This window comes from Tiliqua scincoides, chromosome 2 (genome assembly GCF_035046505.1).
Source record: "Tiliqua scincoides isolate rTilSci1 chromosome 2, rTilSci1.hap2, whole genome shotgun sequence".
In the NCBI taxonomy this organism is placed as follows: domain Eukaryota; kingdom Metazoa; phylum Chordata; class Lepidosauria; order Squamata; family Scincidae; genus Tiliqua; species Tiliqua scincoides.
In genome coordinates this window covers 126,239,880-126,263,442 of record NC_089822.1, presented here as the reverse complement: position 1 = coordinate 126,263,442, position 23,563 = coordinate 126,239,880, and the positions used below count along the sequence as shown (strand labels likewise).

At 42.1% G+C, this 23,563-nt stretch overlaps 1 protein-coding gene and 1 pseudogene across 2 annotated transcripts in view; one reads left to right on the top strand and one right to left on the bottom strand.

Annotated features, from left to right (window-relative positions):
- Positions 1 to 23,563, top strand: part of SENP1 (SUMO specific peptidase 1) — a 52,799-nt gene that overhangs the window by 5,188 nt on the left and 24,048 nt on the right. For both annotated transcript variants that reach the window (XM_066614740.1, XM_066614742.1), the window contains exons 4-13: positions 9,572 to 9,623; positions 10,443 to 10,573; positions 11,034 to 11,118; positions 11,368 to 11,515; positions 13,448 to 13,619; positions 15,348 to 15,448; positions 15,531 to 15,781; positions 16,230 to 16,284; positions 17,769 to 17,807; positions 20,242 to 20,326. In XM_066614740.1, coding sequence (XP_066470837.1) covers positions 9,620 to 9,623; positions 10,443 to 10,573; positions 11,034 to 11,118; positions 11,368 to 11,515; positions 13,448 to 13,619; positions 15,348 to 15,448; positions 15,531 to 15,781; positions 16,230 to 16,284; positions 17,769 to 17,807; positions 20,242 to 20,326 — 1,071 coding nt within the window. In that variant the 5' untranslated portion in view covers positions 9,572 to 9,619. The remainder of the gene's footprint in view (positions 1 to 9,571; positions 9,624 to 10,442; positions 10,574 to 11,033; positions 11,119 to 11,367; positions 11,516 to 13,447; positions 13,620 to 15,347; positions 15,449 to 15,530; positions 15,782 to 16,229; positions 16,285 to 17,768; positions 17,808 to 20,241; positions 20,327 to 23,563) is intronic.
- LOC136638774 (structural maintenance of chromosomes protein 3 pseudogene) lies at positions 2,894 to 4,188 on the bottom strand (annotated as a pseudogene).

Sequence of the window (23,563 nt, the reverse complement as noted above, 5' to 3'; positions counted from 1 at the left end):
TCTCATCCTTTTCTTGCTTCCTTTGTATGCAACATCAATGCTGTTCCGCTCTGTCTCCTGGCACCATAGTGAACAATGTGGAACAAACCCAATATCTCCACCCCTAAATCCATTCTCAACATGCCCCTTTTTCAGAAATGCTTATTGTATACCAACAAACCTTTTTACCTAAGTTACTTATCTCTAAAACTAATTAGCTTTAATGTCATGAAACTCAGTACCTCTAAAATACCTTATTCACATAATTATCTTATACCTGCAGCTTATAACTTAAGCTCACAATAACCTGACTTACATCAGAATCTTACCAATTGTTTCTAAATCAGATACAGCAAAACCAGATAAACTTAGAACCCTACAAAAGATCTTGGGAAATCTATCATCTGGGATGGCACACTATTCTTAAATCCATGTCAGGGTACAATAAGGACACATTTCACTTGTAATACAAATTACAAACTTCCCCTTCCCCACTGCAAGAAAAGCAGTCTTGGAAATACCCATCTTCTAAAATTCATAGTACACTTCCTCATCACTTCCCAACTCTTAATGATCTCTTTGATTCCTGTCAACACTACATAGATCCGACAGATTTCCCATAAAAGAATAAAAATCTCATAAGAACATAAGAACAGCCCCACTGGATCAGGCCATAGGCCCATCTAGTCCAGCTTCCTGTATCTCACAGCGGCTCACCAAATGCCCCAGGGAGCACACCAGATAACAAGAGACCTCATCCTGGTGCCCTCCCCTGCATCTGGCATTCTGACATAACCCATTTCTAAAATCAGGAGGTTGCGCATACACATCATGGCTTGTACCCCATAATGGATTTTTCCTCCAGAAACTTGTCCAATCCCCTTTTAAAGGCGTCTAGGCTAGACGCCAGCACCACATCCTGTGGCAAGGAGTTCCACAGACCAACCACACGCTGAGTAAAGAAATATTTTCTTTTGTCTGTCCTAACCCGCCCAACACTCAATTTTAGTGGATGTCCCCTGGTTCTGGTATTATGTGAGAGTGTAAAGAGCATCTCCCTATCCACTCTGTCCATCCCCTGCATAATTTTATATGTCTCAATCATGTCCCCCCTCAGGTGTCTCTTTTCTAGGCTGAAGAGGCCCAAACGCCATAGCCTTTCCTCATAAGGAAGGTGCCCCAGCCCAGTAATCATCTTAGTCGCTCTCTTTTGCACCTTTTCCATTTCCACTATGTCTTTTTTGAGATGCGGCGACCAGAACTGGACACAATACTCCAGGTGTGGCTTTACCATCGATTTGTACAACGGCATTATAATACTAGCCGTTTTGTTCTCAATACCCTTCCTAATGATCCCAAGCATAGAATTGGCCTTCTTCACTGCCGCCGCACATTGGGTCGACACTTTCATCAACCTGTCCACCACCACCCCAAGATCTCTCTCCTGATCTGTCACAGACAGCTCAGAACCCATCAGCCTATATCTAAAGTTTTGATTTTTTGCCCCAATGTGCACGACTTTACACTTACTGACATTGAAGCGCATCTGCCATTTTGCTGCCCATTCTGACAGTCTGGAGAGATCCTTCTGGAGCTCCTCACAATCACTTCTGGTCTTCACCACTCGGAAAAGTTTGGTGTCGTCTGCAAACTTAGCCACTTCACTGCTCAACCCTGTCTCCAGGTCATTTATGAAGAGGTTGAAAGCACCGGTCTCAGGACAGATCCTTGGGGCACACCGCTTTTCACCTCTCTCCATTGTGAAAATTGCCCATTGACACCCACTCTCTTCTTCCTGGCCTCCAACCAGTTCTCAATCCATGAGAGGACCTGTCCTCTAATTCCCTGACTGTGGAGTTTTTTCAATAGCCTTTGGTGAGGGACCGTGTCAAACGCCTTCTGAAAGTCCAGATATATAATGTCCCACAGGTTCTCCCACATCCACATGCCTGTTGACCTTTTCAAAGAATTCTATAAGGTTCGTGAGGCAAGACTTACCCTTACAGAAGCCATGCTGACTCTCCCTCAGCAAGGCCTGTTCATCTATGTGTTTTGAGATCCTATCTTTGATGAGGCATTCCACCATCTTACCCGGTATGGATGTTAGGCTGACCGGCCTATAGTTTCCCGGGTCCCCCCTCTTTCCCTTTTTAAAAATAGGCGTGACATTTGCTATCCTCCAATCTTCTGGCACCGTGGCCGTTTTGAGGGACAAGTTGCATACCTTAGTCAAGAGATCTGCAACTTCATTCTTCAATTCCTTAATAATTCTTGGGTGGATGCCATCAGGGCCCGGTGACTTATTGATCTTTAATTTATCAATGAGGTCTGAAACATCTTCTCTTTTAACCTCTATCTGACTTAACTCCTCGGTCAGGAGGGGCCGTTCGGGCAGCGGTATCTGCCCGAGGTCTTCTGCCGTGAAGACAGATCTCCCAACAAACATTTCCCCTAAGAGGTTACAGCCGATTTTTAAAGCTACAGAGAGCTTGTTGTATGATGTAATTCTCTTCCCTTTTCAATATTCCACCATCAGCAAAGTTACAAATTTTAGACATCCTTGATCAAATTGGAATTGCTGCAGCCAAAAGACCTCTGCAAAACTCACAGTACAATTGAAGTAAGAACTCACAGCTCCCTGGGACACATTTGCTAGAACCAAACCCAAAATGTACACAAATAACTTTGTAAGTGTAAAGAAAGTTTAGGAACAAAAGAAAAACTGCCCTGGTAACCGCAAAAGATCTTTTAAAGCCATCCTCTCAACTTCATTCATTTCATGGTTACTAACATCCATGTAGTCTTTCTCCATGTTCTTCCAATATTTCTTGCTTTTCTGAATTTCTTTAATCCCTGCTTCGGTTTTATCAGTTGAATTGCCCAGATCATCAGATCGTGTCAAGGTATCCTTGACTCATTTCTGGTTCTCTAAACTGAGCCAAGACAACAGATCTTTGCCCAGTTCTGCTTTTAATGACTCTTGTATTAATTTCATAGCCTGCAGAGTTGCCTCACAAATCAACTTTGTGAGCTGCATTGATTAGATATAAAAGAAAGTGCTGTCTCTTCTTTCAACATTTTTGTCTCTGACAAAATGCTGTCTCTGGATGTTTTGAACTTCTTTGTTGTGTTTCAATCTGCTGCATTTGACTCCTGAACTGATCAATTTCATTTTAATCTTTTCAATATTTTTGCACAAGTTTTCATTGTGTTTTGCTTCAAGTTTTGCTAATTCTTCTGCCTTTCTAACGTCTTTCTGGAGTTGAAGTTGAGATTTTCTTGTCTCATAATAAAGCCCTTCAGTGGCTGACTTGATCACCTCCCACAGTCCATAGTAAAAGCTTTGGTCAGTTGGGTAGACATTTCCAAACTCTGACAAATAAGAGTTTTTCCAAAAAAAGTTTGAAAGCTTTATCAAATCTTGGATGGTATCTCAGTTTACTGATCATAGAAATAGCATCATTGGTTTCAGGATAAGCAGCATCTCCAACATCCAGCTTGTTCAAGGCCAGATAAGTTACTTCTCCAGGTGGATTCATTTTCTTGAATTCTGTTAATATTTTTGTACTAATTTCATCAGAATCTACGATGTAGTAAAATAACCTGTTTCCTGCAATAACTTCATCACTTGCATAGAAAGCTGGTTCACACTCAAGTTGTTCCTCACTTTCAGAACATGTTGGTTAATGCCTTTCCCCTGAAAATGCTCTGTTTATACTGTCAATGCCATTTAGGATAGCTTTTCCTGTTACTGTCTCAAGAAGCTGTCATTTCTTTTCCAAGTCTTCCCGCTTTGCAGCAAGAGCTTGCTGTTCTACATCCTCTTCTTTCCACAAGTAATTTCCCACTCTGCATTTCATCTTTTTTACTTTTCACTTCATAATATTTTCTGTCCAGTTCTTCAACCTGAGCCTCCTGCTCCAGTTTACTGTACTGTTCCAGAGTCTTCTTTCTATTAGCCTCTGTATCTTCAAAATCCTTGGGTATAGCAGAAATCTGCCGTTTCTTGTCTTTGACTACTTGCGCTAGGGATTTCAGTTCTTTTTTAAAAAAATCCACTTATCTCTCTTCTTTTGAAGTAAACCAACTTCCTCTACCTTGCTTTGCATAAAGATCAGTTCTTTCATAACCATAGGGAAACAATTCATGTAAAAAGTTTTTTTTTTTTTTTAACCTTGATATGCCATAAGAAAGACTCTGACAGATCATCCAGGTCTGGAAACAATTCTTCTGGGGAATCCTTTATTTCAGATAGTACTAAGAAAAGTCTAGGCCAGGGGTGCTCACACTTTTTTGGCTGGAGAGCTACTTTGAAACCCAGCAAGGCCCGGAGATCTACCAGAGTTTTTTTTACAATGTTCACGCCATCATAACATATAACATTTATGTGTACAATGTATGTTGGTGTACCTTGAGCCCCACTGAGTATAACAGGACTTACTCCTGAGTAGACATGCCTAGGATTAGGCTGTGAGGCTGCAATCCTAGCCACACTTACCTGGGAGTAAGCCCCATTGAGTACAATAGGCCTTACTCCCGGCATTTCCTCCCAGAGGCACCTGAAGGGTGGGGGATCGGCACTCCGCGATCTACTCATTTTGCCTCGCGATCTACCGGTAGATCGCGATCCACCTATTGAGCACCCCTGGTCTAGGCAGATCATAAATGTCCCAAAATGGATCTTCTTCCCCAATCTGCTGTTCAAGAGGCAATTAAGGATTTGGGATATACTCCTTTTGCTTCCTTTGACTTACTAAGCCCTTGAAGGGTATTTTTGTGCTTAGCAGAATTAGAAGAGTGTGCTAATGGCTCAACAACTGCAGCCACTTCCACATTCTTTTTCTCTCCAGCACCTAGCAATGCAATTAGAGTCTGTTCAACCCCTTCTTTCATCAGCCTGGGCAGTGGAGGGAGGAGTGAGTGGAGAGGGAGAGTGGCTTCTGATCATTCTGCTTGGAGGCAGGCTGTGCAGTGTGGCCTTTCCCAGTTTGAAGAGACACTTGCCCAGCAGACTGAGGCAAAAAGGCAAGGAAAGAAAGCCCTTAGCCAGGGAGACAGACCATGGACAGACTACATCTGCTCTGTATGGAAGGGATTGTCATTCCTGAATTGGCCTTTTCAGCCACACTAGACGCTGTTTTAGAACTACCATTCAGAGCGTGATACCATAGTCTTCCAAGACTGAAGGATGCCAACAACAACAACCCCTTCTTTCCCAGCAGCCTCCTTTCCAACTTCACTCAAGTCTTCCTGGGCCACAACTTGTGCCTTAGAAACAACATTTCTATTCCTAGAAAAGTTCTCATAATCAAATTCCGGTTGCATCACAGCTATACCTGCCTTCTCTTCCATAGGGACCCTGCCCACTTAAGTGTATTCTCCACTAGGCTTACAAGTCTGTTCCTTTACCAACCCCCTGGCATGCAGCTTATTCAGTCTCCAATTCTGGTTGAATTCATCTCACTTGCAACTGACCTGTTGTGTCTATCATCTGTTGCCTTTGCTTCCAGAGAGATTGTTCTGGGGAAATTAATTCTGTTTCTCTTACTAGCATTCCAAAAGGCTGAGGTATATAAGTCACCCCCTTTGGAAGAATTAATCCAGTCCCATTTTCCTTTGAAGATATTTAGCTTCCACTTGGAAATAGAGTTCTCATCCACCATCTTACTACTTCCCACATTTCCTTCTGCTCTACAATCCCATCCTTACACGTGGGACAGACTCAGAGCTTACTACTGTCCTAGGGCTGAATCCTATCCAACTTTCCAGCACTGGTGCAACCTCAATGCAGCCCAAGGTAAGGGAACAAATGTTCTCATACCTTGAAGAGGCCTCTGTTCCTGCTTCTCCACCACAGGATGCAGTGCATGCCCCATTGGCACAGCTGCACTGGCACTGGAAAATTGGATAGGACTGGGCCCCTAGTTAGCCTTCTGAAATCATCAATCACTGGCTGCTCAAATTCTCTCCTCCAGTTCATTTGGTACACCTTTTCTGAAGATGTTAGTGGTTCCATCTTTGGTAAACATCTCCAGTCCACTCTGCCCCTTTGTAATCACAGGACATATTTCTAAATCCACATTCCTCATCTGGTGGTGTTTGTAAACCAGTAAAATCTTCTTTCTCTCCTTGAGTTCCAAGTAATCTTACTTTCTCTCTTCCTCTTGGAACTTTGGGGTTTTCTCCGTATTCTTGTTTCTCTACTTGCATCAACTTTGCCTCTTTTCTCTCACTCCAATTCATCAATTTTTTGCTGCATTATTTGCAATTGCTGTAGAAGGTACTCCACTCTCTGTCTCTATCACCATTCCAGTCATCGTCTTCCTGCTGATTCCCATTTCTTCAGAGATGCTACCTGTTTACAAAGTTTCTGCAACTCTCATCACAACAGGTCTGCTGTCTTCCCTGAATAAAATTGTTCAGTGTCTCCACTTCCTTCTTGTCCCCACCTTTTGTCTGTCTTCTCCTTTGTGGACCTGTATTGGTGGCTGCTTTCATCGCACTACCAGCTGTTGCTTTATTATTTCTTCCCTGTCCTCTTTTACACTTGGAAAATTCAACAGAGCCTCCATATCTGTTAACATCTTTCTTTTTCTTCTTTTTCCATAGTCTCCCAATACCAATACTTCATTTCCTCATAAAAACAGATGTGGTGACACTGTCCATGCCCCGCACGGCATTCTTTACCCCTTCTCTTCCAACTTCAAATGTTGCTGCTGCAGCCTCAGCCAACATAATGATCCAGGAGTCTCCACATCCACTCCTTTAGCCCTCACTAATTATACTGTGCACTAGACTTCAACCCCAACTGTGCCCATGAAGTTGATGGGTAGAAGCGCCCCCAAACGATCCCAACACAGCCACCATGTAATGCAAAAGGGATCCTACAACCCGTTTTTTGGCTTGGTAACGTTACCGTGGCCACTTTCTATAACACTGGATTTGTCACGTTAGGCTTGGTCCCCATCAAACAACACTGACACTGGCAAGATTTCTTTAAAAAATTTTTTACTGTAAACTTTAGAACAGTGAGGTAAGTATTAACATATTTTCTGCAGGAGGTTTGCTCCTCAGTGGGACTTTCAGATGGTCTTCAGGGAGTGCTTCTCATATACCTCAGCCCTTCCCAACAATCTGCTCAGCAGTTTTTCCTCAGAGCCACTGCCTCTCTCCCCCACATTCTTTTCCAACTGCCTCTTTTAACTGCTCTTTCCTGACATTCCAACTGCTTTTCCCCAACTGCTATTCCACACAAAATTCTCCTTCTTAGAATGTCTTCCTGTTCCTTTTGCTCTTGCTTCCTTGGTGTGCAACATCAATGCTGTTCCCCTCTGTCTCCTGGTGCCATAGTGAACAATGTGGAACAAACTCGATTTCTCCACCCTGAAAATCCATTCTCCTGTCAGCTGTCTTTCTCCCGCAAAGTGCTATTTAGTGATCGATATCTATATACACAGACTAGGCTTATTTGTTTCTTGTTTTCTTTTTTTAATAGAAACAGATGAGAACTGTTTCCTGCAGCCATTTCTAGGAGAGATTTCTAACTAGCACATGCAAGGTGGCGTCACTGTTACTGTAGGAAAGTTTTGGGTGGAAACTGTGACAGACAGGGAGAAAAATGCTGGAACCTAATGTTATGTGTAAAACTTGGGCTCAGTCTGAGGAGGACCTGAGGGAAAACTGCTGCAGGAGAGGAGGCTGCAGTACCAGTGGAGGGAAGGTAGAGGCTGCTGTGTGCAGAGGCCTATAAAAGGGGCTGCACAAGGAAGGAGCGGGATAGACCACCAGGGAAGAGCTGCTGTGAGGAGCCTTAGAGGGCAGGCTCTACAGAGGGAGAAAGACCACCAGGGAAGAGCTGCTGTGAGAGCTGAGGAGAGAGCTGCAGCAAGGAGCCCCTGGGAGAGCCTCAGAACCAGGGAGCAAACACCCAGCCCCTTTGCCTCAAGTCCTGCTGCTTCTTGCCTGCCTAGTGCCTGCCTTAGGTCCTCACTCAATTGGGGAAGATTTGGAACAAGGTTATTTGGTTTGGTGTGGTTCAGGTTCCGTTCCACATAATAAAAGCCTTACACTTACGTTTGGTTTCAGTGTCTGTCAATCCTAGATAACACTGCATAATAGCAGTTTTAAAGAGCTTTCCAGAAGACATTTCTATGTGAAAAAGAAACGTTTTTTCATAACCAAATTTTCTTTTGGAGGGGCCAAAACAGGCACTTTTCAAAAAACAATTAATTTTGAGCCCTAGCCTACCATGATTCTCTGGGATAGTATAAATGACATATTTAAAGGCTAATAGATCTAATTTTTGGATAGAGTTTGAAATGACAATTGCATGAAATAAAAACTACAGATGCATGAAATCAAAATCAGTAACCTGTGAATTTTCATTATGTGACTTAGGGCGCAATCCTACCCTACACTGGAACAGGCAAGCCAAGAGGCAAGCCTTACAGCACATTTGTGACCCTTCTGGGTCAGTATAAGGGGCTTGCGCCAGTCCATGGGCGCGTCTGGATTGAGCCCTTAATTGCCCATGTATCTGAGTTTAATTAGACATAGTGTCTAAAAGAACCACAATTTTTTATCTGATGTTTCTAAAAGGCAGAAATAATTCTGTTAATATTATAGATATTTTAATGGTTCATTATGGAAGAACAGGTATAGCCTCTTTATCTGCGTTAGTTTAGTTCCCTGACTCGGCGTGATTAACAAAAAATGCGTTGTGCTACATCCCATACAGCCTGCAGCCTGACACTTCCGGATGGAAGGAAACTAAGGCAGCTGTTATCAATCCCCTCCCCCCTCCTTCCCCTTTCACAGGTGGGATCGTGAGCTTGCTTGGGAGTCCTCTGTGTCCCAGGCAGCCACCCGACAGCACTGCAGGTTCTCCTCCTCCTCTTTGCTGCTGCGGCCGCTCCTGCAGCCCTCCCTGGCCGCAGCCATCATGGAAACTCCTCTGCCCCAGAGCATTCTGGGACTTGTAGTCTGGCTCTCTGCTCACCCTCACTTGTCTCTCCAAGGCTTGGCAAACACTCCTGGGGTTGTTTTTTTTAAAGCAATCCCCTCTGTTGCTACTGTGCGTGCGTGCATGAGAGAGAGAGAGCGCCACCTTGCTGTACGTGTTCTGGCTACAGAGGTTTTTGGTCCCCCCCTTCCCCTCTTCAGCCTCGGCTGGCTGGGGTGGGCTCCAAGAATGTTACTGTTCCTTTGCAAGGGGAGCCTCTTCCATGGCTCCAGAGCTATTTCCCTGCCTGGGCGAGGTGGAGCCTTTTTGCAGTGTTTTGGGCTGTCTGGAAACGGATTGAGATGCCAGCTCAGGGCAAAGGAGGCAAAGATGTGTGTGACTTTCAGTACCCCCACCCCATTCATGTTGAGACAAATCCTCAGGTAAAAAATCCGTGGATAAATAGGCTGCACCTGTATGTCTCATTTTTTAATACAATATTAAATGACAATGTTTTTTTTTCTAAGTGTTTCAGGATACCCCCCAAGCCATCTCAGTTCTGACTTTCTCATTCAGGATCAGACAAAAATTGCATAGGTTTTGTCTCAAGTGCTCTTTCTATGCATCTGTTATGTTTTACTCTCTTCTCAGGCACTTGCAGCTGACATCATCTGAGTCAGTTATGTGAACGGTGTAGAAATGGGTGAGTGTATGTTGTGCCAACCCAGTGTGTTTACAGCCTTTCGTCAAGTTGTTAGAAAAACCTCCTCTAACAGAACTTCTCCATGAATTTCTATATTTCTGTATTTTTGGACATATTGAGACCTACCTTACAGCCTAGTCTTGTGGTAACACAGCAGCATATAGGATTAAGCGTATAGGGTCTCACCAGCGAATGCCCTTGCTTCAGTTTTGGGCCCTGACCATAGTCTTGAAGCCAGTGACTTACCTGCCCTTGCTGTTGCACACTTGTCCTACAGAAAGAGCAGTTGCATCATATCACTTTGGGGTGAGTGAGGAGATAGGGTTCCCTCTGATCCATCTGCTCTACATTTTGTGTGCCTTTTTCATCTGCAGATGCTACAAAGGTCACGGGCCATGTCTATAATAGTAAAGGTGCAAGTGGAAAAAAGATTTTGGCAAGATTGCACAACTCTTCTCCAGTTGTTAAACACAGGACTGGGTATTGGCTTCAGTGGCACAAGTCCTGCTTTTACTGCTACTAAAGCCATTTCATCAGATGAAGATAACGATTGAGACGTAATAATTACTGTTGTCTCCCATTTGCCTGCATGCTCTTTCTCATAGGCTGAACTTGTTGATAGTCTGCTGCCTAGCTTGTACTTTTAAGAAGTGAAAACTAGTCACCAAATCCAAGTTAACAGATATTAACACTATATTAATCATGGGGATCATGTCACTGCCCTTGCTCCTCCACTATAGACTTAGGGAATAAATCTCACTAAAAGTTTGAGAAACACTGCTCTAGAGAATCATGACCAGAAGAGTTTTTTTCTTTCAGATGAAACTGCTGATTTTATGAAGATGGATGCTGGAGACTATGTGTTAACTAATCACACTTCTGTATTCAAAACCCTTCCTCTACGACAGAATGCTCTCTCAGGGGATCAACTACTGTTGTCCGACAACAAGGTTTGGGAATCAGCTGCTTTTACTTTTTACAAACCTATGTGTGTTTGAAGCAAAGATTGTGTCAGAAACGAATTCCAAATTTTTGATGTTCTGGTATCAAAATTAATGTGATTAATTTTAGCTCTTTGAATTTTAAAATTTATTTTATTTGAAGACTTACAAAATGTGGTGAAGTTGAGGGATATTCTCCAGTGTTGTCCAGTTTTAAATTTATATCATAAAGTAATTTCTAAACATAAAATGTTGCAAATCATTCTCTTTGAATTTTGAAATGCCAAAATCTTTCCTGAACATATTTTTATATTGTAGCATTCTAGAGGTCCTACCTATATTGTAGCTCTTGTTTCATTTAGTCACTAATTTTTATTAAAGAGAAATGCATAGTTCATTTTTTTACATCCCAGAGTGTTTCCTCTTTGAATGTGATTCTTTCTTTGAATTTTTTTATTTTTATGTTCAGTTTTTATCAAACAAGTTTGGCAGTCTGGAGAGACCTTTCACTTGTCCAGCTGGAAATGCCTCCTGTAATCTCAATTACTATTCAGGTAAGTAATTAGCTTAAAGTGAGGGACCAGTTTTTGGTATCTTACTTGAAACCTTCTGTCTTTTTCCAGTTACTCTTTACACTGTATGCATGAATGAGATGCATACTGAGTGGAGATATTTGTATGGAGATGTTTGTAGGAAACCGCTCTTGAGACCAGTAATGATTGAGATGATATTGTTTTGTAATTGATTACCTGGAAGGGGAGTATTACATTCTTGTTTACTGTTCAGTACTTCTTTCCTGACAGAATTGCCATCCTCTGAGAGCTATCAAATAGCAGGCATGCCAAGGACGTTTGGAACAAGTGCCAATGGACAGTGGAGGATTTGTGGTCCTGCTTTACAGAAACCCAGAGCAAGTCGGAATGTATATTTTGAAACTCGTAAAAGCTCAAGGTAGAGAAGGCTTCATTTGAGGGTGTTTTGCATATTTATTTTATAACTGATTATTTTGTCTTATTTGAGTTGTACCCTTGCTTATACTCTCACAATAGCATAAGCCAAATTTCCCACCCTCTCATAGTCAAAGCAATTCCATGAGCTCTCTGGCAGGTAGAGGTAGAACATACTCTATCAGTGAAGCAACGTCCTGTGCCCTATCCCCCCCCTTTCCATGGTGAGATGAGGGCAACTGGGACTTGTGACTTTGAGAGCCAAGTGATGATCAAAGCAGGCCATTGTGTCAGATTGTCACCACTAAATAATCATGATGGGGGGGAGATCTAAGTATAGAATCCGTTCAGCAAAGCTGAACCTACTCCTCTCCCCCCTTTGCTTTGTCGGAATCCAGTGCAACTGAATTGGGTCTTGTTATACCTTGTTGCATTCTGAGCATGCTTGTGTGCAAATGCAGAAGACAATGTGTAGAAAGTAGAGAATTCCAGCCCTATCTGGTAGCCTAATTTATAAATTGCTAGTAGCATTCAGTTCAGCCATAAATGAAGGTCCAATGGTAAGAGAAGCCTTTAAGTTCACAATTTTTACAGTCACATCCTAGTTCACATACTGGAGTCCCACTAGTTTTCTTGTTTTTAAAAATCAATTGTTTTTCTTTAGGGGCATCATATCTCTTAAAAAGGGTGCACCTGTGGAGGCTGGGGGCTGCAAATTTAGACTGCATTCATTATTTTTTTTTTAAAGTAGCAGCCAAGAACACATGTTTAAAAATCCTGCAGTTTGAAAGTGTATATTGTTCTTATCATTTGGAAATGACCTAAGCTTGCCACATTTTTTTTAATGACTGCCTCTTTATGCTGTTAACAATGCTAAAATAAGCCTGATCCTTCTTCTAAATGCTTTCAGTATATCTGCATAAAGGTAAACTTCAGTAAATCTGGCAGAAAGGAGGGAAGCATCCTGGGTGCCTTATTCCTCCCATTCACAAATGCAAGCTATTCACACTTTTCTGGGCCTTCCCACTTAGAGGAATTCCACAATTCCTGCTTGCTTCCTGCTTGCTTCCAAGTGAACAGCATAAAGTTGGTGTTACAATGCCATTGCCCTGGGGACAATCTGTGCATTTCTTACTTTTTTTCCTGAAAGGGAACAGTAGCAATGGGTGCATTTATGGGTATGTTGATTTATGACCAGAGTCAACCAGAAGGCCTGAACCAACAAGTGGAGGTCATCTGATTTTTGTGTACTGAGCATGAGTCTGTATCCTAGTGGAAAACTCAGCAGAACCCCAACAGCTCCTGCCAGTGCTAACAGAACTCTTGTCACAGAGTAACATCTCTGGACCACACCCAGAGTGCCTACACTTGTTAACTAGGAGGCTGAATGGCAAATCTTAGAGACTCTGACTGCTTCCTAGGAGTAATGCAGGTTCACTTGGCCTTCCTTTGGAATTCCAAAAGCAGAATATTTGAAACTGCTTGGAAGATCTTTCTGTAGTGGTCCTGATGAGAAGGAGCTAAGCCTCAGTTGGCAGTCTGGAGGAATCCTGGTATTTTTCCACATGAAAGTGGAACAGAATTTCTACCTCAGTATCACTAAAAAGCAGACATTCTGAGTTTCATTAGCAAACTTATTTTAAGTGAGATGGATTGATTTTGTTCAACCTTTGTTTTGGAATTGGAGCATTTCCTCCCATGGATAGGATCAAGGAAAATGTAACTATTCCTGCCTTTATAGCAAATGGGAGGAGTAATTTGCTCTAGGATAAATAATTGGAGAAAGAAGGTGGCAGTACCTGTTGGTTGACACCCAAGTGTGGGGAACTGGGTTGCTCTGGTTTTCTACTTAACTTCATGCAGCAGTTAGAATCAGAATATCTTTGTAAGACTTTCTGGTGGACTAATAGACTAATATATTGCACTTCCTCTGCAGTGGAACATCAAATTCCTTTGTAGGCAAATCAAACCATCACTGCCACGTTTCTGCTTATGAAAAGTCCTTTCCTATCAAGCCTGTTACCAGTCCGTCATGGAGTGCTCCCTGTCGTCGGAGCTTACTGAGTCCCAAGAAATCCCAGAGGAGATTCATCAGCACTGCGGAAGAGGTAGATGAAAGGAAAAAGCAGAGGGAATTAGAGTTGCTTATGTAGGAAGGTTCTCATGCTTTGTTTTTTCTTGGGTAGGCAAGATATAAAAGACTGGGGTCCCCATACAGGGAGAAAAGTGGGATAAAAATTCAGTAAATATCTTCAGATTTAATCCTCATATTTATTGTAGTGTATGAATGGGTTTTCTGATGGAGGGTAAAACCTCTTGCAGTGGTTGCCTTCATTGCCATAACATCACAGAAAGGTGGTTCCAGCACAGTGGTCTCCAGCTGCGATTGGCTGAGCTACTATTATTTTAGCGACAAGGCAGACAGAACAGAAAAACCAGGACCTGAAACAGCAGTAAGCCAAGTGAAGTATTGTGAAGGGGATCCTAGGAAAGGAAGGTTGGAAGAGAGAGTGGACCAGGGGAGTGAGGGGAGAAGAGAAGTTATACAAATAAGAACTGCAAAACTCCACATTGATTTGAAACAAGCAGCCAAACATTTAGTTGCATGTTTTTCCCTTCTGAAATAATCTGGATTAAGGGTCTTTTTGGAATGATTAGCTGGGTGGTATCTCAATTAACTGAACACTGTATTTTATGGCATTGATTTGAAAATGCTGTGATCTGTTGAGTCAATTCTGTTTTTTGCTGTCATTTTGCTACCCTCAATTAGTCTCTAAGATCTTTAAAGGCTCTCCCATTCAGCCTATGCACACTTGCCTTTGTGCCTATTCTGTCTCTTTTACTTTCCTCCTAGGCCCAGAGGCTTATGAATATTTTTATTTTTATATCACCATCAATGAATATGGTGTTTTACACAGTGAGAGAACAGGAACCTTCTTTGAGGGACTTGTGATCTAGATAGGCACAAGAGAGGCAACAGAAGAAGGAGAGGGAAATGGATGCAGGGACAAGCAGGATAAGAATATGCAAACGTCTCACAACACAATCCTATCTATTTGTTGGTCTGCTGCAGCCCTCCCTGCACCAGTCCTGAGTATCACAAATGTGCTGTAAGGCACGCTTGCAATAACTCACAAGCTGACAGCACCAGCACAAAGCTGTGCACTGGCCTGCCGGCATCACATCCAAACCCTGCACCAGCCAAAGCAGGTAGGATCGAAGAGGGATAGCCAAAGTAGGGACGTGGGGAGGGCAGTCTAGAGGGGGGGATGTGGGGGAAGGCAAAATGAGGGGAGGATCAGCCCTGGGAAGGGGTGGGATTGGCAGCGGTCACACACACACCATATCCTAATCCCTGTTCCCAGGCTGGACAGCCCATACATGGGCTTCCTGGATTTGTATCATTTTAGCTAATTTGTGGAATCCACAATAATCCTGGATTTGTGGATTTTAGCTAATAGTTAGTGCAAATCCAAGAAGCCCCATAGGGGTGGCTGGCACTTTATTCAGGGTAAGGGGAAACATACCCCTTTAACCTGAGGAGACCTCCATCCAGCTCCTAAACTGCATTGGATGCAGCATTGGCCATGTGTGGCCTGGCTGCACCAGCACAGGTTAGGATGAGGCTGTCAGCTGCATATACTTACAAGTTATTGAATATCATCTCCCAACCAGAATGTCGTTGTTAATAGAGCCTCAAAACCGTTCTTTTTAGTTTGTGTTCTTGTCACGATGTAGTTTGAGAACTCTGAATATAGTGCAAAATGTTCTTAGTCTGTGCAGAGCAAGAATTGAATATTTGGTTGCTTGAAAAATGTGTGACTATTTTTCTGCAGACAGTTCGAGAGGAAGAGAAAGAGATGTACAGGCAGCTACTTCAAGTGGTTACAGGGAAACAATTCTCAACCTCCAAGCCCTCTTCATTGTCTCTCTTCCTGTGAGTTTCTAAAGTATATTGGTTATTGGCATTGTATTTTCTGTTCCTTTTTTGAAGATTTGTCCTTTGGTTTTATTTTCAGGCCCAAATATGCAAACTTGAGTAAAAATCTTGTGAAAGAAACGGAAAATAAGAGTAGGACACCAGTTCAAGTTTATGGCATCACTCCAGACAACCAGTCAGCTAGTTTTCTCAAGACCCCGGAGCAATATTCTCACAAATCACTTCAACACCCCATGCGTAGTTGCCCCTCACATGTTACCTTTGAGCCCAAGGACACCAGCACACCAGCTCAGCAAAATAATCTACCATCTTTGGACGTGCAACCTGAAGGTAAAAGAAATAGATATGAATTAAACTTTTTGCTGTCTTCCATTTTTCCCTGTCCCAGATAAGACTCTTTAGTTACTGCTTTCTTCAGTTTATCCATAGTTTGGTTTCTCATTTGTTCTTGCAAAAACTTGTCAGGTGGTCTATTTCAGTCTATTTCCAAATGACAATTTGGGGAAAAATCCTAACCTTATTTGGAAATATTTCCCACTTTCAATCGTGTTCAGACTTGCAACTTGAGGTTCAAGATAATCTAAAAGTAATATCTCAAGTAACTAATTTGAACCACAGTCTAACACTTTGTACACTGAAAAATGAATATTAATGGAGCAATTCCTGTTGGAAATGGAAATCAAGAAATGAACCAGAAGGATCTGAATGTTTTAGGGATTTTGAAAACTTATTTTTATAAAGCAGGATTCAACATTGATCTGTTTTGTGCCCCATTTAGGATCTGACTTTGTTATGCTAAATGGACAAGACTTTAATAAATCTTCAGCTCCAAGGTAACTGGGGTTTTCTTCCTGACCATTGCTTTGCTCTCACTGACATAAACTGGTGATATAAACTATTCAGCCTTCTCTGTGTCTGTCTACATTTCTTTTGGTGGTTGCTGCTCTTGGACAGTTTTTAGACCAGGGATATCAAACATTAGGCCCATGGGCCAAATGCAACCCCCCCCCCCCGAAGAAATTATCTGGCCCCAGTTATTGAGTTCTCTCAGCATGATAATTGGGCTCTCTCATATCTTGAAAATGACTTGCACATTTTCTCTTCTGTCATTTGCACTAATGAGTTTCTATGTGAGGACAAAGTGATTATTTCTGGCCATCATCTGCTTAATGATGTCACTTCCGATCCTCAACAGACACCATGAATGCTAATTACAATCCTCTATATGAAATGAGTTTGACCTCTCTGGTTTAGACATTTTGCCAAGTTGGCGACTTGTCGCCTGGGTTTAGCTAATCAGTGAAGGTCCTAATCCCACCACAGCCAAACATCAGTTCTCTTTGGGTAGAGTTGTTAATCCCAATTGCGTGAAGATAGCTTTGGCAGGTTTCCTCAACTGCACAACAGTTCTTGCATGTGTTTTGTAGCTTAGTTTTTCAAGCTGTAAGTTTGCACCCACAGGGCTCTTGCTTCTGTTTGCAGTGTATGAAAAGTAGGAAGGCAGAGAATCAAAGAACAGGGCCATAGATGTCTGATCTTAGGTTTCTGCCTAGAGCTTGTTACTGTCTAACTCAGTGCTTCCCAAACTCCTACAACGGAATTGGGAGCACTGTAAGTATGTGCAGGAGATTGCACTGCTGCCAGGGGGAGGGGTCTTTCACTTACTTAAGGGGGTACCAGCCTCTGGGGGGTGCAGGGAGCCCTAAAGACACCTCTGCAGAACTCCCCAAGCCACTGTAATAGTAAAAAAACTCAGTTGACAGCCACTTCCTGTTTATGGACAACAGGAAGTGGCTTTAAATCAAGTTTTTTTCCTCCCCTATTATAGAGGCTTGGGGAGCCCTGAAGAGGCATCTGCAGGGCTCTCTGCGCCCCCCCCCCCGAGGCTGGCACCCCCTAGATAAGTGGGGGAAAAAACCTCCTCACAGTAGCAGCATGATCCTGGGGATCACCTTGCTGCCTTCTCCCCTCCGCACCCCTTAAGGGGCCACAGCTAAGTGCTTCCCAGGCTGGTGGGTCACAACCACCACTTTGGGAACCACTGCTCTAGCTCAAACACTGCAGTTTTACTATAGCATGTTTGCAGTGCCGCCTAGTGAGGGATTCCCAGCACTACATCTCTGTCAGCCCCTTCTTGAGCATGCTGTTCAAGCTTTCAACAGGATCCGTTACTATCCTTTGACTTCCATTGGGCTCCCCAGTCTCCTGATGTAATTTTAAGCTGAATATTTTCTCAGTTTGATTGCAATTGTACAACTGAGCCAAATTAATGCCAATTATTTTTGTTTGTTTCTCTTCCCATTTCTTTCTCTTTCAGCATCCCCTTCTTTGAAGCTGAATTGTGGATCAAAGAATTGTAAGTGCTTTTTATTATGAATATTTATGACTAGGTTGTATTCATATAACCATTATACAATCTCATATTTCTGAGAGACATTTCTTTTAAACAAACTACAGGCATGCACTGCTTACCAACCTTCCGCTTAATGATGGACTGCATATGCAAAGGTGGTCCAAGCACAAAAAAGGCTCTTAATGGTCAGGTCTCCCATAACCTGCAGCAGAGTGTCTGTTTACCCAACAAAGCCACTAGATTGGGCTGAATGTTCACTTAACAACCTAATTGCATAACAACAGGAATTGGAGAACATATCCCCATCTTAAGTGGTACACACCTGTACATACCTTTCCAGACTATTATCACTGCCTTTTCATTCTGCTCTTAAAGCAGCAGAATCTGCTTAAGAATCTGCTTAACAATCTATTAAGGAAGCTGCTGTCAAAATAAACTTACAACTTTTTGTTGTAATTTTATCTCTGCTTTTGTTGGTCAGATGTTTCAAGGGTGCATTTTTGTTGCTTCAAGTAGGGGAAAACCTGGTTCCTTAAGTTTAACTCAACCTATTAAAGATTATTCGCATAGGTGTGCCATGGAGAGTGATCACAGATATCCCTAGAATAACCACCTTACATGCCTGTATTCATAGAGGATACTGTGATGCATTGTAGTGTTCTTCAGGGACAGAAGTTCTTGATTGTTAGATATAAGGAAATACAGGCGGGGCCTCAGTATCTGTGAGCGATCTGTGTTCAGACCCTCCACCAATACCAAAAACCATGACTGCTGAAATCCATTGTTTCAGCTCCTTTAATGCCTTTGAAAAAATCCAGAGCTGTGCTTTCTGAAGCCCTCAAATGCAGCATGTGTCTGCTGGTGGCTTCTGCAGGATTCAGAATCGCCAAAAAGGCCTAAAAATGTGACTTCCGGTTTCTGGAGAGAAACCAGCAGTGACTTTTAAAATGCCTTATAAGGCATTGGGAGACCCCCAGAGGCTTCTCTGGGCCTCCTAATGCCTTATAAGACACTTTAAAACATCACTTCTGGTTTCTATCCGGAAACTGGAAGTAGGGTTTTTTGGCCATGTTGAGGCCCAGGGAGGCCATGGGTGGACACACGTGGCCTCTGGACTTCAGAAGGCCCTCAGGAGGCAACTGGAGCACAGCTCTAGTCACTTTTGGAGGCTTCAGGTGAAGCCAAGTTTGTCTGAACTCGGGTCTGGGAGACCCGCATTGAGACAGATCTGCAGATATAAAATTTGTGGATAAACAGGCTCCGCCTGTAGCTGAAGAAGCTCATTCTGGTGGAATCCAAACTCCAGCTTTTAATTAATCTGTAGGCTTTTCATCTTGCATTCATTCCACTCATTCTTTATCTCATTAATCAGTGCTTTGCAAGCAGGGGTGCCCAAACCCCGGCCCTGGGGCCACTTGTAGCCCTCGAGAACTCAGTGCAGCCCTCAGGGAGTTTCCAGTCTCCAATGAGCCTCTGGCCCTCCGGAGATTTGTTGGAGCCCGCACCGGCCCGTCGCACCTGCTCTTAGCGTGAGGGCAACTGTTTGATCTCTCATGTGAGCTGTGGGATGAGGGTTCCCTCCATTGCTTGCTGTTTCACGTCTGTGATGCAGCAGAGGCAGCAAAGGAAAGGCCAGCCTTGCTTTGTACAAGGCCTTTTATAGGCCTTGAACTATTGCAAGCCCTTCATTCATTCACATAAGTTCATCTTTAATATATTCATTTATGTAAACTTATGTAAATTTATTCAAATTTTAAATGCAAATTAATTCTTTTTCCCCCGGCCCCCAACACAGTGTCAGAGAGATGATGTGGCCCTCCTGCCCAAAACTTTGAAAACCCCTGCTATAGAGGGAAACGGGGTGGAAATAAAGTCCTTCAATAAGTCTAGGTATTTCTATGTGGGCTTGCCCCTTTTTGCTAATTGAATTGTGGAGGTAGAGGTTGGAAATAAAGTCATTAAAAGGTACAAGGTTGTCTTTGTAATGCAGTTTCACATTGTGAGTGTGCATAAGCTAGTACTTTCTCTTTGCAGGAAAAATATGATTTTTTTGCATATATTCCAAAAACTGGCCACTTGAACCCAAAAGCCAAATCTGGTTCCATGTTGAACACCACTCTCTCCTCCCTGAAAGTACAGAGAGAGAGGGAGAGAGAGATGTGAAGAGACTTGTGGGTACAGTGATAGGACTTCTTGGCAAGTTATTGTGGGGTATAGGTTTTTTGGGATAAATTGACCCACTCTTCTCCATCTTTCACCTTGGTGTTCCTGTAAAATTTGACTAGATGCTTAAATAAATAACAAGCTTTATGGTACTGCTGAAAAATATATTGTTTCTGATGCTTTGTTTCATGCTGTATTCTTTTGTTTCCTGTTAAATGCTTAGTATGTGGTATGCAAACTTTTCTTTTTTTCTTACAAATATACTTTTTTATAGGACCAGTGTGTATGACACTCGAGCCCGTGAGAGATGGCGTCAGATAGAGGAACAGAAAGCTTTAACATTGCAGCTGCAGAGCCAGGTGAGCCAGCAAAAGTTGCATCCCTAGAGGTGTAATGTTTAATGAATGTATGTGGGGAGCTCCAAGTAGCTGCCCTGCATTCAGCCTCTAAGGAGGGAAAAGTCCTGAAGGCTGCTGATGTTGCTGCTCCTCACAAGGAGTGAGCCACAATTATCCCTTATGCCCTGTAGGTATCTGCTATTGCCTCCATGATCCACCTTGGTGTGGTGATGGAGTGATCTTAGAGCCCATTCTAAGGGGCTTGAAGGTGACAAACATGGCTTCTGTTTCCCTGACACAGGGTGACCGGATGTCATAACCGCAAAAGAGGACAAGGCACTCCAAAAGTAGGACATCCAAGAAAAATGTAGGATATGACAAAATAAAAGCTAAAAAGCCTCTATACTGATCTTATGTGGTTAATTTAAACACTATATTACTTATTAAATTTAAAACTATATTACATATAATTTATTAATTACAAGGCTATGTGCTGCTGCTCACAGGGAAAAGGAGGACATTTAAGTTATTTTCCAGGACACAAGGCTAAAGAAAGAGGACATGCCCTGGAAAAAGAGGGCATTTGGTCACCCTGGCCTAACAGAAGCAGTCCTAGACATGTAGAAACTCACCACCCTGTGTACATTTAAGGTGTGCCAGTCCCTCTCCTTTGGATGGGAAGGATTGGCAGTTGGATGGGAGCATGACCTCCTCTGCCTTGTGAAAAATGGACTAACTTTAGGGAGGAAAGATGGGACAATGTATTAGATGACAATGTATTAGATGACTCTGTTCTGCAAGAAGGATCAAAGCTCCTTGGATATAGAGAAGGCTGCAATCTTCAATATCCTCCTTGCTGATGAGATACCCGCTAGGAAGGCTGACTTTAAGATAATTACCCATAAGGGCAGGTTTCCATTGGATCAAATGGAAGTCTGGTGAGAGCCTTTAATACTAGAGATAGATCCCAGGGTGGAGCCCTTGGAACAGGAGAGGGGTTAATCAAAGCTACCCATTTGAATAAACTTCTTGATGTGGGGATGAGATGACAGCGACTTCCCTCTAGGAAAATCCAATATAGAAGCTATGGCTGCAACCTGTCTTTTTAGGGTAGCTATACTAAGATCTTTGAGACCTGATTGTATAAATTCTAGGAGCAGCTATTCTGTGCTTAGACAGTGTTGCTGACAGTGTTGTTGACAGTGTTGGATCACCATGCTGTAAAAATCTCTCCACATTGTACTGTAGACTCAATTAGTTGAAGCTCTGTGGTCAGAAAGAAGGGTGTTAAGAACCACCTCTGAGTAAGCTAATCTGGATAAGCCCTGCCATTCAGCTGCCAGGCAGTGAGATGTAACATTGTTGATTCGGGGTGCAGGACTGGCCCCTTGCTGAGGACATCAGGCCTGGACAGTATGTGAAACAGAGGAGTGATCGAGAGCTCTGCCAGGTCGGGGAACTACAGGTGTCTCAGCCAGTGTGCTGCAATCAGCAGAATCTCAGCCTTTGCTTCAGCTTACCTTGGGAATCAGGTGACAGATGCAAATTTACCAAGATTGGCCCCAGGACCAATCTTGGTAAATTTGCATCTGTTACTTCCACTTCCTTTTTTTATTAATTTTTTATTGTTTTTTCACAAACAAATAAACACACATAAAAACACAGACATACACAACAACATTGGGTTTGCAAGGTACCATAAACCTATTAACTAATATCTCATTCTACAAATAAAAGGGACAAACAAAAAAAGAGAGTATATTTATCTCTAGATACCCTGTGTCTATATTCTCTATACTTCTTTTCATCATTTCCATTATTACCTCTTCATTAAAATTTTAGACTCTTATCAATATCTTGTATACTAAATTTTACAACTGTTAATGTCATAATAACTGAATATATCATTTCTCTATCTATAACCTCTATAACATCTCAAATTAACCTATAAAATTCTAAAATTAATATATAAAAATACAATTTTTCAATAACACATGTACTCTAATCAATTTCTACATTTTAACTCAAAGCTTTAACTATAACTTTCCATCTTTTCCCACCATTCATTACTTTCCCTCTTTCAATAAAATTCTAAACGTTCATTAATACAACTTATTCTAATATAAATTATTTTACTAAATATATGTCATAAATCTAATTATAAACCAATCTACCAAATCGCTTCCATATACTACATATCTTCCCCATCTATAATTTCAAGTTCTAATTCATCAAAATTAACCTATAAAATGCTAACCTATATATTCTCTTATCCCAAATCAAATACTGTATAACTGCCAGACCATGTCATTATCTTAAGTATCAATTCACATCTTGCATATCATCTCTAAGCTTTAACTTTTCCATTTTTATTTTTCCCCCTGCTTTTCCTAATAAACTTCATACAAACACCTCTCAACCATTGCTTCTTTAATTATGACTTCTCCTTACTCCTCCCAACAAATCCAGGTCCTGGCAAGTCATCTCAATCTCTTGACCAATTTCTTGATCAATCCCTTCAAGGTCTATTAATCGAAATGTCTCTTCTCCATTCTGGTTCAATAATTCCTGAATTTTTAATGACTCCATTGATGACTCAGATTGTTGATCCTTAGTTATCCCCAATGTTATGTCTTTGACTTCCGTTTCATTCAACTTGGGTACATGTTGACTTAGAATTTCCAAACTAATTTGGATTTGTAAAGTCTGAATCACCTGTTTTTGGTTCATCACCAACAGTTCTTCCATCTGTCTCAGCATATAGTTCTGCCACTCTTCTTCCAAAAAACCAGTCATTTTTGCCTTGCAATTATCTTTTAGTCCACTAGATGTCATAGGCAACTCTCTTTTGCAATGGAATGTTAAGAATTTCTCTTTTCCTGCTGAAGACAAAGCAGACAAAAGCAGACAAAGCAGCTCTCTATCAGCTCACTTAACATTTCATGAGATCCTTCTGCAGTGTGAAAGAAATCCAAAATAGTTCCAAGTCCAGAGTCTGATAAAAGAAAATTTATATTCAATACAGGGTTGCACATTTATAAAATATATCAATGAAATCATGCTTCATAAGATACCAAATGCTCAACGGTCTTCTCAAATATAGAAATCCACAGTGGGGTGGAAGAATCCTCCCCCTGTCTCCTTTTTCCTCCAAAGCATTGAGCCAAATCAATCCTTTAAAACCGGGATTTACATAACACAAGCAGCACTTACTTTGTTCTTCCCAATGTCTTCTTTCAGTAGATGGTATCCCACAGG